The sequence below is a fragment of the Berghia stephanieae genome, chromosome 3 (genome assembly GCF_034508935.2).
Source record: "Berghia stephanieae isolate SIO BIC M18660-M18661 chromosome 3, UCSD_Bste_1.3, whole genome shotgun sequence".
Lineage (NCBI taxonomy): Eukaryota > Metazoa > Mollusca > Gastropoda > Nudibranchia > Aeolidiidae > Berghia > Berghia stephanieae.
Genome location: NC_088362.1, coordinates 31,832,392 through 31,858,503, shown reverse-complemented (window position 1 = coordinate 31,858,503; position 26,112 = coordinate 31,832,392). Strand labels below are relative to the sequence as shown.

Below are 26,112 nucleotides of genomic sequence, written 5' to 3'. Positions count from 1 at the left end.
ATTATCTCATCTCTCATCATTTATTGGCTTTTCCTCGGTAATGGTAAAAGGTGTAAAGTAAAACAGACAACCATATGAAAGGGAATGGATGGTGATAGACTTGATGCTATTCATAATTAACAGGCCTATTTCTTAACTCTTTCAGTGCTGAGGCTATATTCTTCCGATAAAGCAGCGTTCCAAATAATGGCTTGCACTGTACTTTGTCATACATATTTTTAAAAAACAACCTAAATATCACATTCCTCTTCTTGATCAACAAATGCATACTATAAATACCCCGGGGGCAGCGGTCTTTGCTTCATACCCGAAAGGTACCGAGTTTAACTTCCACCATGCTGTGTGGCCTTGATTAAGTCGCCTCACATAGCTCAAATTGCGGCGCTGCACTGCGGCTGATGCCTGGGTTATTCCAGTCTGTACTTGGAATAGACCCTAGAGACAAATTTCCACATGGGATGAATGAAGGGAATTTTTTTTTTTTTTTTTTTAATTTAAACAGGGTAACACTTTTCATTCTGCAAAAATTTGTTAAACAAAAAAATGACTATCAACCAGACTCACCCAGACACAGGTAATAAATACTATCAGGCGAATAGGGCTCTCCGTTGGGCTTGCGGACTTCCTTGATAAAAAGGCACAGAGAATAGTGGAGCTCATCCATGGTACATTTCAACACGTCCACCGGTAATGGACGGACCTTGGGGTTGTTTTTACCGGCACTCTCTAATTCCGTGTTTTTGGTTACCACCCAGTGTTTCCAGGCATTGACACCGTAAGTGAACTTGAGTCTGTAGTTTGTATCAGGAGGGGGTTCCGTCTATTAAATGAATAACAGGAGAAAAAAAAATAGTAAATTTTAATCACCTGATTGAGGCAACATGAGAATGACAAGCTAATACAAAGCGACATTCGAATTCGGCACAAAATCTCAATTAAAATAACCCCCTAGGGCCAATTGAATATTCTGATGAAAGAAATATTGGTACAATTTACAGTACTTTTGTAGAAAATAGGATTGGATTACATTATTATTTTCCGACATTGACAACGCTGTTAACTGCCAGGTACTCATTTTACACCTGACTACGGTGAGAGAATATGAGTAAAGAGCCTTTTCCAAGGACTCAACTATAAGCCGAGCGAGGCTCGAACCCAGGACCTTCCGATCCAAAAGCAAGTATCATACTGCTGGCGACACATTTAGGTCATATCAGCACCTGTAAAAAGAGGAAAATGAAATAGTTAAAATATTTTAGATTTACCATCAAAGCATCCAAGAAAAAGGAAAACAAAGGGAAATTGGTTCTAATAAGGAACAGATGTAGATTCCAAGAGCACACCATCATGTACTTAGTTTGAGATCACCTTAAAGTCTCATCCAGACACCAGCACAGGATCCCACTAAGAGGAACACACTCAAATGTTTACAGAATACATAACTAACAATACATAGCAGAGAGATGATTTACAAGGAAAAAAAAAATAATTTCCCATAACTATACCTATACATTTGACTGCTTCCCTCCCAGTCAAGGACTACAGCCAGGACTGAGACAAAACTAAGTAATCCCATTCCAAGACAAAGACAGAAAGCAACTCAGAAAACAGATATAAGCGTGACCTCCTGCCCACTATGGGAAGTCAAAGGACGCCGCCCAGGGACATTACAGTGACATTCACTTTGAATGCAAACCTACCACAGAGTATTACAACAAAATCAGAATAGAACTTGCAAAAAAACAAAAACAAAAAAAAAATCAAACAAGACTTTTGAGTAATAAAATCAGAATAAGATGTGATCAACAGTCTTGCTTGCCCTCTGCAATTCTTACCAACTTATTCTAAGGTAATGATTGCCATTTGTTCCATTTTTAATTAATAGCAATGAGAAATTTATTTCTTTACAATTACAATTAACTTTTGTGGTAATCATCATTTAAAGAATAAATTCAGAGACCAACAATAAGATACTGGTAAATTTCTTGTACAAAAAAATATGCATCCATGCAATTCAATGAATATGCTAAGACCTGAAAAAAAAAACATATTTTTAAAATTAATAGCTAATTAATAAATAAACAACAAAAAATCTTTGTGCAGATACTGGTTAAAAATCAGAAGAGAACTTCTTTTTTGAAAATCGGAGAATCTAAATTTCCCCTAAACACTAGAATATTCTGACAAAATTGGAGAGAATGACAGGACTGTAAATGGAACCAAACTTACAATTTCTACTCTTGGAGGAGGAGGTGGCTGTTCCTCGGGTTCCACCTCTTGCTCTGCAAAACTCCTCCCAGTTCTTTGTCGCTTTGGACGACCAGCCATAGGCGGCCTACCACGAGATGCTCTTTTGTTGCCGCGGCCTCTGCCTGCTTTGATGGGCATGTAGTCAGGATCTTCTTCATGATGCTGGTCAAAATTGGTGGTTTGTATCATGGGCTGCTGGTTTTGTTTCAACATTTGATCTGAAACTATTGTGGTAATTTCGTATGATGCACAAGTTTGCATAAGGGAGAAAAATAAATAAATCTCTAAATAAATAAATTAATCATTTTAAAACTTTTAATTCAAAAATGTTTTTTTAAAAACAAGAAACTTAAAATGTGACCCATTGTCTCCAAATGGTATTATGTCAGTCAGAAGAAGATGGGAAATGGTTCTTTTAAAATTAAAAGGAGGAACAAATGCTAGATTTTATTCTATTTTATTCTGTACCTATTTCTATTGTCCTCAATAAATAGAGGTATTGGGTCACCACTATGAAACTGAACTGGATATTCATTATACAAGGCCAAAACAAATTTGGGCAGGATCATATTTGCTGCAAAGCGCTTTCCACCAGCAACTCAATCACTGGTGGGCAGACGGAGAGAGGGGTTAGAAAAGAGCTTGACTCAACCAAGAACTGAAACCACTTCCATCCCCTAAAATTTGAGAAGAGGAAGAGGAAGGGAAAGAGGAGGAGGAGGAGGAGGAGAGGAGGAGGAGGAGGAGGAGAAGGAGAAGGAGGAAGGAAGAAGAAGAAGAAAGAAGAAAGAAGAAGAAGAAGAAGAAGAAGAAGAAGAAGAAGAAGAAGAAGAAGAAGAAGAAGAAGAAGAAGAAGAAGAAGAAGAAGAAGAAGAAGAAGAAGAAGAAGAAAGAAGAAGAAGAAGAAGAAGAAGAAGAAGAAGAAGAAGAAGAAGAAGAAGAAGAAAGAAAAGAAGAAGAAGAAGAAGAAGAGAAGAAGAAGAAGAAGAAGAAGAAGAAGAAGAAGAAAGAAGAAGAAGAAGAAGAAGAAGAAGAAGAAGAAGAAGAAGAAGAAGAAGAAGAAGAAGAAGAAGAAGAAGAAGAAGAAGAAGAAGAAGAAGAAGAAGAAGAAGAAGAAGAAGAAGAAGAAGAAGAAGAAGAAGAAGAAGAAGAAGAAGAAGGAAGAAGAAGAAGAAGAAGAAGAAGAAGAAAGAAGAAGGAAGAAGAAAGAAGAAGAAGAAGAAGAAGAAGAAAAAGAAGAAGGAAAAGAGACAAAATCAAGTCAAACAAGAGCCATCCTCAACTTACTGGAAGTGACAGCAATAGGCTGCACAGATGCCTCCAGGTCCTCCATGGGTCCCGTCATTTCCTCTGCCATGCGAAGCGCCATCTGGATCATGTCCTCAGCTCTTCCGACCCCTTCTTTTTCTGGAATTTCCATTTTAGCATCACCGTCATCTGGAATAATTTTTGAAAATCAGAAGAAAAGATAATAATAAATAGATATCAAACACTATAATTCAAAGTTTAAAAAGTTGAAACCTATGATGTTTCACTATCCTTCTAAGTCAAGGAGGGGAGATTAAAATGAAATCTGAAAAAAAAAAAGTGATATTAAAAGTTCAATTCTACAAAAACAGTATAGCAGACAATTTAACCATTTCAAATTGAAATCAGGGCCATAGGAAGCTCCATTCCGAAACTCGCCTTAACCCTCTCCTTACTCAATGAACATTTATCTTTTTCAGATTTATTTTGTAAATCACAAAATTTGGAGAAAATATTTTGTAAAGCTCGTTTTTCTGCACAAAATTAAGTATAGTCTGTTCTTTTTGCTTCTGAGTTAGAGTGGAAAGAAAAAAATTTTTGTGTTGAATAGCTATGACATTTTGGAAAAATCCTGAAAATGTTCGGTAAGGGGAGAGTTAATGATGGATGTAACTGGACTAGTAACCATAGAGCTTTAAGAAGGCTGTATAGTAAGTTATAAAAATGCAAAATTTGATTCCAAGGGCAAATAGGAATAGGAAAATGGAGGAGGTGAAGATGAATGAATAAGATTATATGTATGAAATTCAATTTAGAAAACCTTTTCTGTCATCGTAAATCCGGGAAAGTCCTGGAGATACTAGATTTTTAAAAAACCCTGAGCTTTTCTATAGTACAATATCCACTAAATGTGCTCGAAGTGCTTTACAAGAGGCCCTAACCAACAGCATCGTTTAAGAAGTAGGATGAGAAGATATTACAATTTTTTTCGGACACAGACAAAGCTGTTAATGGTCAGGTACTCATTTTACACCTGAGTAAGGTGAGAGAATTTGAGTAAAGAGTCTTTTCAAAGGACTCAACTATGCTCAGCTCAAACGGGACTCGAACTGAAGACGATTGTCATACCACTAGACTACATAGGCGCACTAGTGTAAATGTTGCTGCTCGAAGCTCAAAGAAATAAATAATGTGAAATTGAGTGTAGCTTCAATTTAATATACAAAAACAGATAAATTGGACATTTCGGGTTTCCCCTTTATCAGCAAAACAGGATGAATGAAAAACTACAGACGAATGAGATAATGTAGTAGGGCGTAGGGTTTTATTCATCTTGTTTTGTTGATAAAGGGGAAACCTAAAACGTCCATTTTATCTGTTTTATATCTGATTTATATTAAATTGAAGCTTACATTCAATTTCACTGTTATTTATGGGTGAACTAGGAGAGTTGGCAGATCTGAATATATAATAATTTTTCATTAAATCTTTACAACTACTCACCAGCCGGAGCCTCAAAGCCAGTGTCACCCTCCACTTCCGAATCGGAATCGCTGTCTCCATCGGTCTTCTTATCAGTGGCCACAGCTTCTGCCATCATCAGGATCTCTGCTTCAAGTGGATCTGCAGGCATTCTCTCCTGAATTTCCTGATAGAATAAACAATGGGGTTTTGTTTTTGATTAGGCTTCCAGTTTAAAATTCAGCAGCAAATGTAATCAAAGGTTCTGTAACTTACTTAAGCATTTGTATAGAGCAATATCCACTAAAAATTGCTCAAACTGCTTTATAAAGGGTCTCTTAGCCAAGAATCAAGATCCTATTACTTACAGAAAGATTTATTTCAAATATAGATTAAAATGCTTTGGGGAGCATATGCTTTCAGAAAATGCAAATCCAAAATGTTCACCTTCCGACAGATTATGTCATGCACTGACACAAGTATTTTATCATCAAATACTTTAAATTTTCTTACTTTGATCGTTTTAATGATGCCATTAGCGGACTTCCTCGTGGTTGGTATGAAAATGGGTACTGGGATAGGTATGGCAACTGGAACAGGCACGGGAGCTGGTGCTTGGTACATGACAGTGGGCATGGGGATGTAAATGGGAACCGGTATCGGCACCAACACAGGCTTGCCCATGTTTTCATCTGTAGACGGAGGAATAGAATGTAGCGTGGTTTTAACTCTCTCCTTATCAGCTATTTTCAGAATTTTACCCCAAAACTTCATACTCACCCAACACAAAAATAGATTTTTCCATCAGATTAGCAACGAGTATATTCTATATTTGGTTCAGAGAAATAAAGCTCTGCAACACAATGTCAAATTTTTATGGCTATAACTATAACAAAATGAAATCAGGCAAAGAAAATTGTTGGCTGCATAGAACGAATGTGATGATTTTCCTTTGGGTGGAAAGGAGAGGGTTAATAAAGGTTAAAATGGAAACAAAACAAAAGCAAAAATGAATCATATTTTTGTAAATCACATATAAAATAATAAACCAAAAATATATTTTTTAAAACAAATGTGACCCATCGTCGGCAAAAAAAAATAAATAAATAAATAAAAACGAAAGAAAACTGGTTAGTCAAAAAATTCTAAATTTACAATGAAAAGGACATGAGAAAAAGTAAGACAAAGGGGACCAGTTTAAATAAAGAACAGACGAGATTCCAAGAGCACACTATCAGTGTTCTCTGTTTGAGATCACCTAAAATTCTCATCCAGACATAAGCACAAGATCCCACTAAGAGGAATACACTCGAATGTTTACACATATGTTCAAAACATAAAACATAACAGTAGATAACAGAGACTTAATTTATAAGGAAAAAGATATCTCCCAAGTCTAGAACTATACAACTGACTGTGTTTCCCTCCCAGCCAAGGTCAGGACAACACTGAGTAATCTTATTCCAAGACAAAGACAGAAAGCAAGTTGGAAAACAGATATAGGGGATAGAAGACACAGCAAATGACCCGCCCACTATGGAAGATCTAAAACCCTGCCCAGTTTCCATACAATGAAAAGACATGAAAAACCAAAAGCGATATATATATATATATATATATATATATATATATATATATATATATATATATATATATATATATATATATATATATATATATATATATATATATATATATATATATATATATATATATATACATTAAAAATTCGAAAAAAAAATTAAAATTAAAATAGGATAACCCAGAAAATACAAGTTACCTGTTTGGCACTCCTTGTGTTGGCTATGAGGCCTGCATGCAGTTGCTTTGGTCTGGCAGATGGGCTTGCATTGCAGAGCTTTATTTTTCATCATCTTGGGAATTGGTGTTTCTACCACGAGACGCTGCCTCCCATCACCTGTGACTAGGGTACCTTTTTTCTATGGTGAACGATCAAAAGAAAAGGAATATTGCATATAGTTTTAAAATATATAACAATATAAATAATAATAAAAGTAATAATAATAATAATAATAATAATAATAATAATAATAATAATAAATAATACAATAATAATAAAATTATACATATATATATATATGAGCCAAGGTCAAAAGGTGCCAATTTTTTTTTCTCAAAATAAAAGTGACATAATAGTCCATTCATGTTTCTATATGTGTAGCAAAAACCCTGTACTTCATGAATCAAAGGCCCTTTAGATAACTTTAAGGTCTAACGCAGCACAATATCGTCAACAATACCTATAGGTTGCTGGTGTCACCTGTGACCGGTGACACCAAAATGAGACAAAAAACTCAATAACCAAATGATTTTTGTTGAGTATCAAACTTTATTTAGTAAGTTATAGACAAAAAGACACAATCAACAACAATCATAGTACAATAATATTACCAACTATTGGAGAAAATGTTGCTTTTTGGTGTCATCGGTCACAAGCAACATAGAATGCAAATATATTATTTCATAAAAATGTTTGTACATTAACAACAACAACAATATTGCATATGCTTATTACCAGCAATGTTCAGAAACTTTTGGAATAAAATGTTGGGAAATAATGTGACCAAAGCATATCTTATTTAGCGACATTGTGTCACTTGTGACATTAGACCGATGACACCATTACTTATGTCACAAGCAATACCAAATTGCAATTTCGACAATATATCATTAATTTCAGTCAAACCAGTGTAATAACCACAGTTAAATATATGGAATTTAATAATATTTCAGAAACCAAAGACTTCAAAAATAGAAATATACATGGAAAATAGAGAATCTGAATGTGACTTGTGACATAAGACCGGTGACACCATTACTTATGTCACAAGCAACACCAAATCACACTTTCGTCCATAATATATCATTATTTTCAGTCAAAAAATCACAATAACCTACTCTAAAATGAAATTCAATAATATTTTAAGAAACTAAATACTTTCAAATTGGAAATATACTTAGAAATTAGTAATACCATTGTTGCTATTACTTTGGTCAAAATCGGCACTAGAACGCAATTTTGCCTCAATAAATCAAGAATAGCAACTGAACACATGTAATATAGCCTGTTTAATGTAATTCAATGACATTTCAAGTTTTGAAGAACATGAAAACAGAAATACATTAGAAACTTCAAACTTAAGTGTCATCTGTGACATTTTAACCAATGACACCAATGGTCACAAAAAGTACCAAAAGTCACACAAACACTAGATAAATATCAGCCACGGTAATGAATTCATGTAACCATACGGTAACATCCGCCCTACTGCTCAAATCTGCTAGTTTGTAGTAATTTAGTGTGTTAATAGTAAATCAAATCAAATTTCTTGACAACCCGTCTTTTATCTGGATTCGTCAAAAGCTTGAGTTTTGTCTTTTTCTTGATTAATACAACCCTGAAACATAAAAAAATTAGAATTACAAGGAAATAATTAACTGTGTCAAAATCAGTCTTATGTGAGATGTCATAATATCATATTTGTAAATAGAATAACAGCTGAAAACATAATTTTTTGGTGGTACTTTATAATATCCAATATCAAGTGTGGCTTGTGACAATGTAAAATAGCGATGACACCAAAGTTCAACTTACCTTTTCTGCCCGGAGCCAGGCTGGAAAGGCAAATGAAAGTGCTGCACTTCAAAGACTGGTAAGAAGGGTGGATCAAAATTGCGAATCGCCATTTAACGAAACAAACTTCCACGTGTTCACGCATGCAGTGTTGCTTGTGACCAATGACACCAAAACCAATAAACCTCAATATCGGCACAACGGTATACATTTACTCCAAGATTTGAGTTCAGATAGTAAATCTATGCTTTTTTCTCATAATAAAACATTTTATAAACATTAAACATGAGCTTTAAAGTTTCGTGTCGAGTCTTAGAATTGTGCTGTGTTTGATGACACCAAAGGTCACAAGCAACACCAACTTTTTAAGAACTCTTTATGAAACTTAATCAGCTATGTAATATACTGCAATCGCGTTTAAAAGTAAATTTTGACTTTATGCTATTAGTCAAACTTCAATCACGTGAGCTAAAACATCACATTTAATTTCTACATGATTTCTAAAAAGGTGATGCGTTGACCTCGTTCTAAGCACATGCCAAACAGCATTCAAATTTCACTTTCAAGTTGTTTATTTCATATTCTGTTGAACAGAGTATGTTGAGCTATCTCATTTTATCTCTTCTTCATATTATCAATTGATTACAAGCATTAACCCAATGAAAACAGCCCATAATTAAGTAAAAATCAAATTTTCTTAACACTGGTATCAGGCGGGCACCTTTTGACCTTGGCTCATATATATATATATTTGAAAAGTATATATATATATATATATATATATATATATATATATATATATATATATATATATATATATATATATATATATATATATATGCTTTTCAAATGTTATAACATTTAACACACTCAAACACACTCACATACAAACACATACACACACAAACAGACACACTGCAAGTGCTCAGATACAGCAAAAATGCGTGGTGAGAATAGATAGATACAAGAAAAAAAAAGCCATGAAACATTACTACTTAATTAGGACAATTAATGAACCCCCCCCCCCCCCCCCCCCCCCCCCGTAAAAAAAAAATTAAATATCCAAAAATAAAATTTGTACAGATCAATTAAATCTATATATATGGGAGGTCTGTATTATTTAATAAACTAATTAATTAAAAATGAATTCCTGTGGACAAACAGAAACTTGTGCAAGCAATTGAAGAGTGATTTTCCAATACTCCCTAACTCCGTTTTTTCCTATTTTGAGAAAATTGAGGATTACTCCCCCTAAAATTTCTCATTTGGTTTATTATTTTATCATATCTTGACTTCAAATTCATACAAATATAAGGAAATTCTTGTGCCGGTTGATGGTTGCAATAAAATTTACATTTTAATTTATCTCATGGATGGAAAATCTCAAAAAAGTAGAAAAATCGACTTAACGAGTTTTCAATTATTTTCTTGACTGATTCCTCCTACATACATTCCGTATTTCAAGAAGGTAAGTTAAATGTCATATTAAACAAAATGGCATATTTACCTCCAATGTTTTCAAAAGAGTTGAAATCGTTTTTTCTTGAAGCTGTTCTCCAGTAACAGTATCATGTGGTTCTAATTAGAGAGAGAAATTTACATTTTTTAATTGACTTTTTTTTAATGGATATAATATTCACAAAACATTTCTTCATCAAAAATCGGTTTTTCTAAATAATTAAGTCCATTATATTCTTTTGGCAGAGACTTTAGAGTAACAGCTGAGGAGAATTTAATTTTTATCTTGAAATTAAATGAACAGTTTTCCTGATATTTCTAAATAATGGAATCATGTGATCAATTTGCATAAATCACCTCGGTACCAACTGTAAATACTGGGAGAACTTTATGAGTATAGACCAGAAATTTAAGATAAACACATTGCCATTCAGTGTTCATATAAAACAAAATTTTAAAAAAATAAATAATTGAGCTTTTGTATAACGCAATATCCACTAAACATGCTCGAGGTGCTTTACAAGGAGTTCCTGGCCAACAGCAACACTTAACATGTAGGACGAGACATGACGCCTGTTAGGCGATTTTATAATTGTTTTTGACAGAGACAAGGTTGTTAATCAGTGATGATACTCACAAAAGGTCAAAAAGGAGGAAAAGTCTCAGAAAAACGGAAAACTCACCTAGAACATTCTTGCACCACAGGAAAGTAGGCAGGATGACTTCTTTTGAGTACAATTTTAAAACGCCAGGAGTCCAGTAAAAGGAGGAAATTTTATATATATATATTTTTTTTTTAAAAAAGGAGGTATTTTTTAAAGATTTATTATATAAAAAAAAAGTAAAAGGAGGAAATGAAGGAAATATCCCCGGATCGAGGATCTGAGGAGGAAAACCGAGGAAAGGAAAGAAAACCGCGGATTTCTGCGGATCCGCGGAAAAGTATCATCACTGGTTAATGGCCAGGTACTCACTTTACACCTGAGTAGGGTGACAGAATGTGAGTAAAGAGTCTTCTCCAAGGACTCAACTATGCGCCGAGCAAGGTTCGAACCCAGGACCTTCCGTTCCGAAAGCGAGTGTCATCACTAGACCACATAGCCGCACTAACTAATGAAGAGCCAAATCCAAAAATAGACTTTTGAGACATTAAGGATACTTGTAAGAGACTCTTGACACGTTCTTGTTCAGACACTTTTATTATGATAGCATATAGAGGGAACGAAATTGATGTTAGTCAGCTCTTCGTTATTGTTTTAAGAGCCCAAAATGTTCAGTGTTTGTTGTTTTGTTCTTCTTTGAAACTGTTATGTTCATTTTTATTCTTTAAAAATTGTTAACTTTATAAATTATATCTTCAGCCTTAGTTACTGATAGACAATAATTTTTTATATTGTCATTATTTATCGTTCTTTCTTTTTTTTTCCAGCATAGTGTCAACCTATGACTAACCATCTTCTGGCGCTAGAGACATGACACTTGAAATCACTGGTATGGATGATTGCATGGTTGTTGATGCATTTGAAGTTGAAGACGGTTGTGGAGTCTTTGTAGTTCCTTTGGGCACTGCGAAGAAAAAAATAAAAAATTGTTAATTTTAAAAAACAAAATACAAAACGCCTGAGCTTTATACATACCGCAATATTCGTTATTCAAATCGCTTTCAAGGGGCCCCACCCCTGCCCAACAGCAACACTGACATGTAGGACGAGACTTGACGCCTGTTAGGCGATATTACATTTTTTCCCCCTGACAGATACAATGCTGTAACAGTCAGGCACTCATGTTACACTTTAGTACAGTGAGAGAATGAGAGTAAAGAGCCTTTCCAACTATGCGTCACTCAGAGCAAGACTCTACCCAGGACCTAGGACCCAGGATAAAAAAAATTTTTATTCTCTATTGTCTTCTGGCACTTTTCTATTCACTTCATATCTTGTTGTTACCAACATAAGTGCCTGCTCCACTCACTTTTCTGAATTAAAAATTCACCCCATACACCGGAGCATACTCAATGTCTCAATCGTTTCTATGTTATATGTTTGTGTTGAGAATATTGGCTATTAAGCTTAACTGCTGGTCAAAATTATTCGCGATGGTGGTGTACGAACGAATCGGCGGTCTCAAGTAGTGGGTGAGAGAGGGATCTAGTAATGACTTTGAGTTTGAAACGAATATTTTTGTGTTCGTGGATAGCTCACACGGTAGAGCCACACTCTCACCTGCCAGGCGGAGTTGTCGTACCAATAAGGTCGCAGGTTCAAACCCCACCACCGCCGCGAAAAATTTTTATTCTCTATTGTCTTCTGGCACTTTTCTATTCACTTCATATCTTGTTGTTACCAACATAAGTGCCTGCTCCACTCACTTTTCTGAATTAAAAATTCACCCCATACACCGGAGCATACTCAATGTCTCAATCGTTTCTATGTTATATGTTTGTGTTGAGAATATTGGCTATTAAGCTTAACTGCTGGTCAAAATTATTCGCGATGGTGGTGTACGAACGAATCGGCGGTCTCAAGAAGTGGGTGAGAGAGGGATCTAGTAATGACTTTGAGTTTGAAACGAATATTTTTGTGTTCGTGGATAGCTCACACGGTAGAGCCACACTCTCACCTGCCAGGCGGAGTTGTCGTACCAATAAGGTCGCAGGTTCAAACCCCACCACCGCCGCGAAAAATTTTTATTCTCTATTGTCTTCTGGCACTTTTCTATTCACTTCATATCTTGTTGTTACCCAGGACCTTCTGATCCAAAGGCCAGTGTCATACCACAAGACCACATAGCCGCACTATCCTTTAACCCAAGCATGGAATTCAAATCAAAGTGTTCCATCAATACATCGCATCCGCTCAACGTGGACTTATTTGCAGGTCTGGTCAAGCAAGTTGTAATAGTTAAGGCCTCACTGTTGTATTGAAAATACCACACAGCCGAACGACTAAAATAATTTTAAAAGAAATGATTGGTTCCACTAAACTGTTAATCAAAACATAAATAGCTATGAAAAACATTAGACAAGACAAGTTTGAAGGATAAAAGACGGGCAATGGAATGGCCAATAAATATATTAGATTTATTAAAAACACACGAGAAAATGTAAGACAAAGGGGTTCAAATAGGGAATAGATGTAGATTCTAAGAGCACACCATCAGCGTACTTAGTATGAGATCACATAAAAGTCTCATGCAGACGGAAGCATAGGATTCCGCCGAGAAGAATACACTCAAATGTTTACAGAGCAAAAAATATAACCATCAGTACATGAGAGAAATGATTTACCAGTTTAAAAAATCATCTTCCATACTAATACTATTTGACGATACATTTATATGGTGAAGGACTCCTGCCAGGACAAACAAAAGTAATCTCACTCATTCTAAGACAAAGATAGAAAGCAACTCAGGGAAAACAGATATAGGGGGATAGCAGTGACCTCTTGCCACCCTGAGAGGTCAGAAGACCCTACCCAGAAGCAACAGGTCTGCTTACCTCTACGGCCCCGATTCCTCGTCCCATGGGGATGTGGAGGCGTGGGAGCTGCTGCTGCTGGGTGAGCTGCTTTTGCTGGCGGTGTTGGGGGTGGAGGGACTATCTGGGGTGCGTGCATCGCAGGAGCAGAGGTTACAGCTGCTTGTGACACCTTTTTCTGTTGCTGTACCGAACCTGATATAGTTGTTGCTGAAGTTCCACCTAGAGGTGGCAATGGCGGGGCAATGCGAGCTGTGAACTGGGACTGGAATTGCATGACGCAGGCATACGAACAGAAGTTGCGGACTGATGCATCACTCATGGTCAAATGATACTGGGCGGGGACAATCTGAAAGGTTTGTGTTCATGTTCATCATGAGAATAAGATGCATGAAAATAAATAAAAATCCGCAAGCTTTACTTCTACCACTAATATTTCAAAATCTCTTTTACCAAAATACCAGTGGGTATTATGAATTGAATTTTATAAACTCAAAATAAAAAAATGAATATTTAATTATAATAAGAAAATGTATTTATGATGTTTCTTTTACTAAACTGAAGTTGTGGGAAAGAAAATATCTCAGCTGTTAACCACTAAATACTGAATGAATTTTTAAATAAGGATAACATTAATACTGAATGGATAAAAATGAGCCTGTTGACCTACTTTGCAACCATTCACACTCAATAGGGGGTCCCAAAACCTCTGTTGGTAGAGCATGTGCTTCACATGCAAAAGGATTGAGTTCAACCCCGGGTAAAGTCAAGATTTTTTTTCTGACTACCCTTGTCCACCCAGCAATGAGTGGGTAGCTGGGTTTGTTAGATCAGGTGGAAAGTATTTTGCAATAGACTAGCGTCATACAAAGAGTAACAAGCAATTGCTATTGTCCGTTTCACGCTTTGGAAACCGGGATAAACTCCTGCTCCATGCCATGGGCCTCATGACTCTATAAAGAACTTCCTCACTCAAAAGTTTGAAGACTCACCTTTCTGCACCGATCGCATTCCACGGCTTGATTTGATTTGGCTTGGAGGTTGACACGGAAGAGTGACAGACAGTTCAGAGAACAGAACAACTGGTACTTGCTCTTTTCATCTTGTCTCTCAATCATGTCAAAGTTTACTTTCCTCGCTGCACACCATGTGCAAGAGGCCAGTTTGCGATTATCAAGACGAAATGTACCGATGCACTTGTCGCTGCAGAATCTCTTTGTCTCCCCTTCAAACTGGATGAAATAAGGTTGGGACTGGGCAGCTGTGCACATATTGTTGCAAGTACTGCACCTGTGTAAATTGATCTTGTTCGTATACTGGAAAGCTGAGAGGCAAAGGTCACTGCATAGCTTGAATGTCTTTGAATGAAATCTCACCGTGTGTGCAATTCCATTGCAAGATTTACAAACTGAACAAGCTGAAGTTGAACTGACTTGACTTGGCTCAACATGAACAATTTCCACATCTTGCACTTGATCTTCGAATTTTTTGACACAGCTCTGGGAGCAGAATTCCTTAGGCCTATTATCAGCGCCAACTCTTGCTATTACAACAGTAACTTTTGATAAGTCTTGCTTACAACATGCACAAGTTCTAAGCTTTTTAATAAAATCAGAAACACACATTTGCTTACAGAAAGGATGCATTATGTTTCCAATTTTTGTGCAGTATGAGGCTCTCATTTCAAGTGGGATGAACGTAAAACAATTTGAACATGTTGCTCTCAAAGTTGACTGAAATTTACCTAGGCATATCTCTCCACAGAAATCGAAACCTTTCCAATTACAAAATGATTGAGGTGTATGAAGATTAATCACTTGGCATACATAGCATGTTTTATAACCTTGTTCCAGCTTCTGCTGTGGCTGTTGCGGTTTTGGTTGCAGCTGTTGTGGAGAAGATAGAATAGAAGCAAGAGCAGGTGATCCTGGAGCAAGGGCTGTTATTGTGTCTCCCTTATTAATGACAAGAACAGAAGTTGTTGGAGGCGGAGCGACTTGCACTTTGGTTTGAGATGGATCAGCAGCAGCTTCTGGTTTGGACAAAAACCGAGATGGAGCTTTTCTGAATTTCTTGAAACAAACGTCATCACAGAGTTGCTTTGTATCCCCACCACGTACAATGTTGAACTTACATTTTGTAACCTGAAAAAAAAAAGAAAAAAAAAAGGAGAAATTATCCATGATGATAATGGCAATTTATCTAAATGGAGGAAAGTGTATTAGTCCATTGGTCAAAATCAAAAATAAAATGGTAACACAATGTTTTGTAACATATTACTACTATTATTGTGCACCCATTCTTATCATTAGAGAATAAATTTCCTTTGTGTAAATAATCAATAAATTGTACTGTCCTTAAACCAATTTTACAGGCCTACAATATTACCCACCTACGTCAAGGGATTAAGATTAACTTTCGGCCAAAAGAACAAAAAGTATTTGTTTTTACATTTACTGGTCTTGTGTCACTTTTGGCATTTGGTGCCAATCTGTCTGGGCTGACGTCAGAAAAGTGGAAGAGCATAGGTGTCACAATATGACAAGTAATATGGTGAATTTTTCCTCTGATCCAGCACTTAGCGAACAGAGCTTTAATCAGAGGAGAGCATTTGACATGGCAAAATCATCCGAAAATTTCTGAGAAAGTCCCAAATCCCGGAATTCTGCGGATCATATATATATATTGCTTTTATTCAAATCAGAAATGAACCTAATCCAGAACTTCTGTGTTCACTTTAAATCTATAAACAAATTAATTGGTTTCAAAATTGGAAATATATTCCCAAACAATACATGTCAATTTACGAGACAAGGCAAGTTCACTAAATTGCAAGCAAAACAAAACATCCTACTAAAATATGGTAAATCATAAAAACACAAAAAGAGTTACGGGATTTCTTAAAATAAAATATTTTGAGGAAAACGATGACTAACCTTTTGACAAACAATACATTTTTGAGTCTTTGACTTGCCAGATTTGTCAGATTTATCATCAGAATCTGAAACAACAACAACAACAAAATTGATGAGTTAAAAAAAAATAACAATATAACATCAGTATCTTAACAAGCATAAATAATTCTTTGTTTTTAAGAGTTTTAAGGCGCTTGCAAAACATTTAGGTCATATCAGCGCCAGTAAAAAGGAAGAAATTGGGATAGTAAAAAGTTCTAGAATTACAATTAAAGCACCCAAGAAAAGGGCAAAGGGGAATTGTGGTGTGTTTCAAATATGGAACAGATATAGATTCCAAGAGCACACTATCAAAGTACGTAGTTTGAGATCACCTAAAAGTATCATCCAGACACAAGCACAGGTCCCCACTAAGAGGGATACACTCAAATGTTTACAAATCATATATAATATGTAAACAAAACATAATATAGGGCATAACAGAAATGATTTACAAGGAAAAAAAATATCTCCAAAAACTATCTGTACATTGGCTGTTGCCCTCTCAGCAAGGGGCATCCGGCCAGGGCCAGAACAAAACCCAAGTAATCTCATTCCAAGACAAAGACAGAAAGCAAGTTGGAAAACAGATAAAGGGGGATAGAAGACAGTAAGTACCTCCCTGCCCACTATGGGAGGTCAGGAAACCCACCCAGACAAGCATAAATAACAGCTAAAGACCAAATTAATATTTGCCAACATCAAACTGATAAATTAGGTAGGAAGCAGACATTGTTGTAAGATAAAAATATGAAAAGGTTTGTTTGAAACACAAAGCAAAAGGAGAAATAAAAGAAAAAAACTGTCCCCAAAATATCAGCCTGCTTCAACTCTCCAGTTGATGGAGAGGCTTTGGATGGGAACAATACAGACAATGGACGTTTCGGGTACAAAACAAATAAAATAAAATGCAGTAGAACTTGTATCGTCTGCACTCAATGGTGGTTGGAGTGTGAATGAAACGTTGGCATATTGCTCCAATCCGAAGCCTCTCCATTGTCCCTCTTTTCGTTAATATTTTCAGGATCCCGGGCTTCAGGCAGCCCCCCTGGCAGCTCTCTACCTCTCTAGTTGGAGATTTTTTTGGATGTTACTTTCTTGTTCTTTTCATTCTGCTTTGTCTGACAATGTCCACGCTTTTTCAGATTTTTATCAACATTTGTTGACAGCAAAGAAGTCACTTTTTCTGACATTTTTACTTTGCAGTATTCTCCCAACCCTCCCCCTCCATTGTACCCATTTAATTTTAGTATGGACTTTTTTCTACCTTGAAGTTAAAGATATGATGTAAAATATTGTATGTGTGTTGTAATTTATTTTTTTCGTTTAACAGAATTATTTTTTCTTACTTATTTGCTTATGCTTGCATGAAAATTGGTTGAATTACTAACCTTTGTTGATACCAGGGGACTGAAAAGAAACGTAAAAGGCAGGATGAGTGAATCACAGATCAAATGCATCAAATCACTTCAATTCACTTTAACATTTTATGCAATGATATGAATGATAAAGATCAATAAACTAAAAATCAAAATTATTTTTAAAGAGTTTAATAGACAAAAAAAAAATAAAAAAAAAAAAATACAAGAAAAATTATAGTCAACATAAATGAACCATTTTCTAAACATTGCTTGTGTTTGCAATGGAATTGTCCTATATTTTCAGGCACCCGAGGATTTTTTATTAACTAAAACAAGATCAAGTAAGACCAGAGGAGAATCCCAAGGACAATTTATACCAATCTAAGTATATGAGGTCATTAGCAAATATGTCATAAGTCACATGCAAAGGATACTCTCCAAATGATAAAAATATTCATACACGTCAACAACTGCAAATTATTGTAAAGCACCTCTGGGCATTATTTGTGGATATTGGCACTATATCAAATAATAATAATAATAATAATAATAATAATAATAATAATGAAGAAAGAAGAAGAAGAAGAAGAAGAAGAAGAAGAAGAAGAAGAAGAAGAAAGAAGAAGAAGAAGAAGAAGAAGAAGAAGAAGAAGAAGAAGAAGAAGAAAGAAGAAGAAAAAAATAACAATAATAATAATAACAATAATAATAATAATAATAATAATAATAATAATAATAATAATAACAATAATAACAATAAATAAATAAAAACAATTACAAAAAAAAAAGATATAATATGACTAACAAGAAATATAAAGAAATAACTACAACAAAATCATCAGTTCATCAGACTTCCGTGAAGTGACACCACGGCATGGACAAATAGTCCATTCCAAAACAAGGATATTAAGCCACATGTGGAAAAACAATCGATATAGGGAGGGAAAGAAGCAGAAAATAATTCCCAATATAGAGCTCCTAGACTAGAGCCAAAAGGAAAGATATTCTCCAGATTTCAATTCAATTATATATGAGACTATGTTAAATGGTAAGTGACATTGGACACAACAAAACATAAATATTTAGTTATTTCATTTTCATCATTCTTTTTTGGATTAAATAATGAAAAATGAAAAATGATTGACTAAAATTGTTAAATCTTTAAAAAGCTATTTCTGGTATTCTTTTGGTATTTGACTGATAGTTTTTCGATTATTTTTCATGATTAACCCAGAGAAAAGGGTGACAATTAAATTTGACTACAGCTTTTCGAAATTACTTAGCATTCTTTTTGTGTTGAATATAACATAAACTATGTCTCTGAACAGCTTTGTATAAGAATAACAAACAAAAAAAACACTTACATCAGATTGAAGTTTACTGCCTTGTCCAGAATCTTTGCCCTTATCCTCAACAGCCTCCTTTTTAACAGTCATAGGTTCATCATCATCGAGGATAACAACGTCGTCCTCATCATTACTAATCTCCTTTTTTAATTCCTTATCACTTATAGGGATTGGGGTTTCGTTACTTTCAGTGGAAGTCTCAGTAACTTCTTTTTTTATATCAGCAGGAGGTATAACATCACTTGGGGTAGCTTCCTTTTCAAGTCTCTTTGAAGAATGATCATCAAGACCATTTTTATTGATTGTTTCTAAGTCTGTAGACACAGTTTTTTCCACAGTTTCCCTTCCATCGCACACTGAATTATTCGACTTCTTTAAACTATCAGGTTCACTCTGAGTATTTGAAATTTCTTCCACGTCGTTTGCTGCTTTCTTCGGGTCGTTGTTTACCCTGTCTGTGCTACTCCCTACCACCTCTGAATTTTCTTTATCGTCACAAGTTTCTTGTGCCTTTTCTCTATTAACACTAACATCAGGGGACTTTTCTACATGGTCATCTCCTGCAGTCTGATTCTGAACGCATTCAGCTGATTTTTCAGCTTGGAATTCATTGACAGCATGATTCACATCCACAACGTTATTGATTGTTTCATCATTAATCACATTATCCTTACTACTATCTTCCATGTCCTCTTCAATGCGTCCAGATAAATCTTCTTTGTTGACTAGCTCTGTTACAGGTGATGATTTTGACAGTTCGTCTTCATTCCGAATAGTTTCCGAATCCCCTAACTCTTTGACACCACTCAAATCCTCAGATTCGACTCCCTTTTCAGATTCACCCTTATTACTACAAATATCAGTTATCTGACTGTCTATTTTATCAGTGTTTGACTCACTGCTTTCCTTTTCATGAACATCTTTTGATTCGATCTCCATTTCTGATTCACCCTCATCATCATTACCTGTATCAGTTATCTGACTTTGTATTTTTTCAGTGGTTGACTCACTGCTTTCCTTTTCATGAACATCTCTTGATTCAATCTCCATTTCTGACTCTGCTTCATTTTCTCTTCCTAAATCAAGAGCATCATTTTCATTCCCCTCCATATTTTCTGTGGATTCCTCTTCCATTTTAGAATCACTTGATATTTCCTCTGAAACTTGATGACCATTTTCTTTGGTTTCATCATCTTTAAGTAAATAGTTTTCTTCCTCCAGACTGACAGCCACATTGTCTTGACCAGAACCTGTTTGTTCATCAGCATTTGATTCCATTTCCTTCTTCTCATCGAAATCGCCATCAACATTTCTGGCCATCGACTCTTTTTCATCTTCAACAGCCTCACTTAAAAGATTATCATCAAGATCAGACACTGCATTTGGTGGCATCTTTCTTTCTTCTCCAGGACTATTAACTTCCTCTGTCAATTCTTTTTCATTATCCAGTTGAGAATCTTCATTTGATGTCTTTTTACTTTCTTCTTTACCTGAGAAAGACTCGCTGTCTAAACCATCAGCATTTGATTCCATTTCCTTCTTCTCATCGAAATCGCCATCAACATTTCTGGCCATCGACTCTTTTTCATCTTCAACAGCCTCACTTAAAAGATTATCATCAAAATCAGACACTGCATTTGGTGGCATCTTTCTTTCTTCTCCAGAACTATTAACTTCCTCTGTTAATTCTTTTTCATTATCCAGTTGAGAATCTTCATTTGATGTCTTTTTACTTTCTTCTTTACCTGAGAAAGACTCGCTGTCTAAACCATCTTCGGAAACAGGAGCCAAATCATTATCTCCCAATGGAGAAAACTGCAAGATCGAATCTGATCCAGCAACAGATTCTTTTTGAAGGCTAGGTGGCTCAGAATTACTATCTTCTTCAATAAAATCATGTGGCTGTGTTCCTCCACTTTCCCCTTCTCCATCATTTTTTATATTTTCCTCAAGTGCAGGTAGCTCTTCATCAATATCATCTTGATTTTCACTATCAATAATTTGATCTGACGAACCAACATCAGCATCATTTTTTAGATCAACATGTTCATTCTCCTCTGCTTCATGCCTCTCTTCTGATTCGTTAACAGTGTTTACTTCACGTTCATTTCCTGAAATACTTTCTTTCTCTAAACTGTGTCCTAGATCTGTTGTTTCTGTATTGTTCTCATTATCAAGCTTCAGTTCATTAACAATTTCACCAACATCATCTACAGGTCCATCTTCACTTCCAGCAAAATTCCCCAATTCTGAAGAGTGCCCTGCATCATTTGTTGCTATATCGCTCATATCATAATTCTTTGGTTCATTCTCGACTTCACTGACAATTTCATCCATTGGTATTTCATTATCTACACTATTCACAGATTCATTCAATTCAGTCTTAGACTGCTTTTCATGCTCTTTAGTTTCATCTTGCCTCTCATTGGCCAAACCTTGGTCTGTGCCTCTTTCGTCATCCTTATCAATTGAGGATTTTAACACTTCTGGATCTGAATTATTTTCACTCAAACCAGATCTTACACCTGTCATCAAACTTGGTCCATCTTGTTCAGTCGGGGTAGTTTCTGTATTCTGAAGGGACAATTGCTGCTGCTGTTGCCTTAGGTAGGATTCAGATTCCACATTAGAATTATTCTCATTCTCCAAAATGGCCTCAGCACTCTCCATCACTATTCAACCTGATACTGCAATAAGAAATGAGAAAATCAATTTTACAATTAAGACATTGTTGCATCACTATAACTTTATAATATATGCTATTTGAAGTATTCCCTGAAAGTGAGTACTCAAGAAAATGTACCAAAGACAGAAAATAAATAAACCAAAAAAAAAATAAAAATAGCAAGACAAATTTGCAATCCCCAAGTTTCATACCTTCTGAAAACTGCTTCACATGTACTGATTAATGAGAGAAAGACAAGAACAGATCACAGTAAAGTCAAATTTTCAGTTCCTTTTATACTACATCACTTGCTGTACAACATCAGAAATTTTCGAACTTATTTGTTGCAATTATTTTTTTCTTCTAACAATAACCAGTAATAATGCCGTACTCTGGAAAAACACATATTAAAAAAATTAGGCCAGAAAACTTGCTCTTCAAATATTGATCGATTTAAATGACCCTCATCTTGGAAAAAAAAAACTCTCAAACCCAAGACTTCGGCAAAGTCCCGGATTTGAAAATTTTTGCCAAGATGAGAGTCATTTTTAAATTGATCGATATTTGGAGGACGAGTTTTCTGGCCAAATTTTTAAATATGTGTTTTTACAGAGTATGGCTGAATACTGATACAACACACTCTAAGACTGACTGTAAGATTAGTTTAAAAACCAACTAAATAGATAAGATTTATGAAACTGCTGGATCATGGGTAGTTACTGTCTCTATCTCTGCAATAATCTCCAATCTCATAACTCTTTGAACTTAAAATCTATAGTTAGTGACACTGTCTTTCATGCATTTTTGTATTTCATTTTCTCTCTCTCTCTCTCTCTCTCTCTCTCTCTCTCTCTCTCTCTCTCTCTCTCTCTCTCTCTCTCTCTCTCTCTCTCTCTCTCTCTCTCTCTCTCTCTCTCTCTCTCTTTCTCACTCTCTCTCTCTCACACACACACACACACACACGCACGCACATACACACTCTTCCATTCCACTTCTTTCATTTTTACAGCATCTGAGTCTGGGACAATAATTTACTAATGTTATTTTTGTTTTTAATGCACATTAAACCACTAAATATCATAGTCACCAGCTGCTTAGACAATCATAAATGCTTACTACTCTTGGAAAGAACAGAAAGGTCATACATATAATTTTTTTAAAATTACAATCGACCCCAAGCTGGAACTCCTTGCTTGTGGGTCGAATGCACTAGAAATAAAAAACAGAGAATACTGGAATCCCTCAAATAACATATGATCATATTAGAGTAAAAGAAATTGATTGAGTGGCTGTCTAGTCACCTAAACAATGCATTAAAATTGGATTAAAAGTCTATCTTAAAATCTCCCACTTTCTTAAGAGATGTTTGCTTCATGGAAAGCGCTCAACAAAGTATTATTTTTATTATCAATATTATAATTATTCATACCAACCAGTTCAAAAACAAGTGATAGCCGTCATCTCCTAAATTAACAAGAGTCACTGCTCATGATCACAAATAAAATTTGACCACTTATCGACTCTGCCATCTCAAACTAAATAATATCTTGAGGCTTAGATGGGCAGCAGATTAGGTATGTATATGGCAAATTCCATTTAATTCATCCCGAAGAGAAAGTTTGTCATTGGGGCTGGGGCCTATTCCAACAGAGCTAAGGTGAAGTGTCCTGCTCATGGTCACTCAGCACTGCAAGGAGTTAAAACACTTTACCTTTTCTAAACTTCTAGGAACGAAACAATGGCCATACTGCTGTGCTACACACTGCCACTGAATTAGATAATTATCAGTGGTGACTGTATTCAGCAAAGATTATGAAAAGAAAAGCGGGATATAAAGCTAATAAAATTAAATTTAAAAACAGAAATCAGACCCAGTCATGAGCTGAGAAATTGATTCTCAAGTTTTTGTTTTTTTTTGCAAGCGTGATTATAAGATATTTTTGGGAAAGTATCCTTGAGACAAGACAGCATTGTTTTTAAAATCACTTTTGGCCATTCTTAGGTTAAAAACAGCACAGACTTCATGCACACCAGAGGATCGTGATACATGGAGACAGCTGACTGGCAACATGCTCGAGTGCAAGCCGCGATGGATGATGATAATCCTTGCATTTTGTTTTCAAAATAATTATAGATTTAGGTGATAGAGTGATAGATTAGAGGACAATTTCCAAGGGGGGATTAGTATTAGGTTCCACTCTTAATTTAACCCCGAAAAAGAAAATATATCATGGGGAGGCCTTCCGAAAGCTCCTACATCCCCAGTATTCTTGTTTTTTATAATGTTCTAGTAGGGAGTTTGGGAGGGGGAACATTATATCAAAAAGTTTCCCAAACCCCTTACAGTACAGTAAGGCTTACTAGAACAAGAATACTGGGGATTTAGGAGCTTTCGGAAGGCCCCCCCATATCATGTTCAAATCTAATAAAGAATAATCCCAGGCCCAGACCCCCCCCCCCCCCCTTCCATACTGTCATTGAAATAAATCAAATGTAGGTATTTGAATTTGAATTTAATTTTTTAATCAACCCAAATCTAAATCTCATATTCATATTTTGAAGGGTGCTGATTTCTTTGTTGTTGTTGTTGTTGTTGCCTGGGGTACGTTTGGGTCGGGTTTGAGTTTGTATCTGGGCCTGCACATGTCATTGTTATTGGGGGGGGGGGGGGTTGTAATTATTTTTTTTCTCTTGCTTATTGAAACTTATTGCTTGTTTCGAACCGGAAACTCAGACTGAGTGGCAACTGTCAACAGTCTCGTGTCTTTATTTTTTTTTTTAAATATAATGATTATTTTACGATATGAGGCAGGGGGCGATGAGGAAATGGAATGGTGGAATTCGATAGGAATAATTCAGCCCAATACTTTTCTACAGTCTAGCCTAAAATGATTGTGAAAAGACCGAATCTAGCCAGATTTTCTTCTCAAGAAAAAGCAGAGTTGTCTACCTTGCGAACGAAATCTACCTGGAATTTAAACCTTGTTGATAGTCTGAAATTATACACGTTTTATTCCAAATCGGTTACAAATGATGCCTGTTATTAGACCTTTATCGACCATATCAAATAATCATGTTCGCCTGCTATGCACATAGCCTGGGCAAAGAGAATGGCGTGGGAAATACCTCGACCCAGCCAACTTGTACTGCTTTTCAGTTCATGCAGTTCGGTACAGAAGAGTGGAGCAACGAGTTCGACCGTTGCAGCTTGTGTTTTGTGACGAGTTCAAGTTCAATAACATCGAAACGGCTCTATACAATGAAATCTAGATCACTACTTTACTGAAACCAATCATGTAAAATCGAGCTAATACGTACCATGTATACAAGAACTGTAAAAATGTTTGAAAGTCGTATGAGAAAATGAATATTTTTATCCCCGCCACCAGAAAGATGGAACACAATTTATAGGGTCGACAGCCTCGTTTTGACATTCTCCGTCCAAGGGGGGGATTTCGCAGAGAAAAGCGACCGGCCCTTTTACTTTCCGTTGTATTCCCAATACAAACTGTAATAATTTTTATTTATTTATCAACATCACTGAACAAATATATATTTGGAAATCAACATCATGGATATAATTGAAAAACTATATCTTATTTTCATTTTCTCTTTTCTCAAATTCTTCAATTCGTCATTGTAGCAATTCGCATTAAAAGTTAAAAATATATCTGTCAGAATTAGGGCACAGCTTCCAGTCCAGTCACATAATCCTTTGAATTGACGATGATGGTTCAGGCAAAGTTTTCAGTTTTGCCAACTCATCTTTCTCTCATGAATTTAGTCTGTGTGGTAGCACTGCCGATCATAAATTGTTGGCAAATCCTCACGGAATCTTTCCAACTCAACTTTGAAGGCATTCACAACTCTCTCTGGCAAATCATTCCATGTATTAATTGTTCTAACTGAAAAGTAATTGCTTCTTGTCCTAAGTCTGTTATGCTTTTTTTTTTTTTGCTAATTTCATTGAGTGTCCCCTGGTAGAGCTTTGGTTGGTTGTTGAGCTGAAATCTTGTAGGTGTATTTACCATGCACAAACTTAAATAATTCGATCGTGTCACCCCTTTTTCTCCTACGTTCAAGTTCAAGGCATGGAAGTTTTGAGTTTCTTCAGATGTTCTGGGTATGACCAGGGGCGTGTCTATATTGGTTGATTTGGTGCCTGGCACCGACATCCATCTTTTAAAAATGGATTATAGCATTAAAAATTTTTTTAAAAAACTGACATGGTATATACCGCCTCTTACTAATTTGAGTAAGTCTTTTCTTTAATTTTTTTCTTTCTTTTGTATTTACAAA

General features: G+C 35.6%; 1 protein-coding gene across 2 annotated transcripts in view; it reads right to left on the bottom strand.

The window, feature by feature from the left end:
- Positions 1-25,272, bottom strand: part of LOC144967537 (uncharacterized) — a 31,066-nt gene extending 5,794 nt beyond the window's left edge. For both annotated transcript variants that reach the window (XR_013644408.1, XM_078904925.1), the window contains exons 1-14: positions 25,132-25,272; positions 19,167-21,835; positions 17,833-17,851; positions 16,424-16,488; positions 14,480-15,631; positions 13,509-13,836; positions 11,465-11,578; positions 10,062-10,132; positions 6,740-6,899; positions 5,473-5,651; positions 5,002-5,146; positions 3,538-3,687; positions 2,230-2,474; positions 565-820 (exon numbers count right to left, since the gene is read on the bottom strand). Coding sequence is in view for 1 of the 2 variants with exons in the window: in XM_078904925.1 (XP_078761051.1) it covers positions 565-820; positions 2,230-2,474; positions 3,538-3,687; positions 5,002-5,146; positions 5,473-5,651; positions 6,740-6,899; positions 10,062-10,132; positions 11,465-11,578; positions 13,509-13,836; positions 14,480-15,631; positions 16,424-16,488; positions 17,833-17,851; positions 19,167-21,818 (5,536 nt within the window). In the remaining variant the exon portion in view is untranslated. The remainder of the gene's footprint in view (positions 1-564; positions 821-2,229; positions 2,475-3,537; positions 3,688-5,001; positions 5,147-5,472; positions 5,652-6,739; positions 6,900-10,061; positions 10,133-11,464; positions 11,579-13,508; positions 13,837-14,479; positions 15,632-16,423; positions 16,489-17,832; positions 17,852-19,166; positions 21,836-25,131) is intronic.
- Between the last annotated feature and the right edge of the window lie 840 nt (positions 25,273-26,112).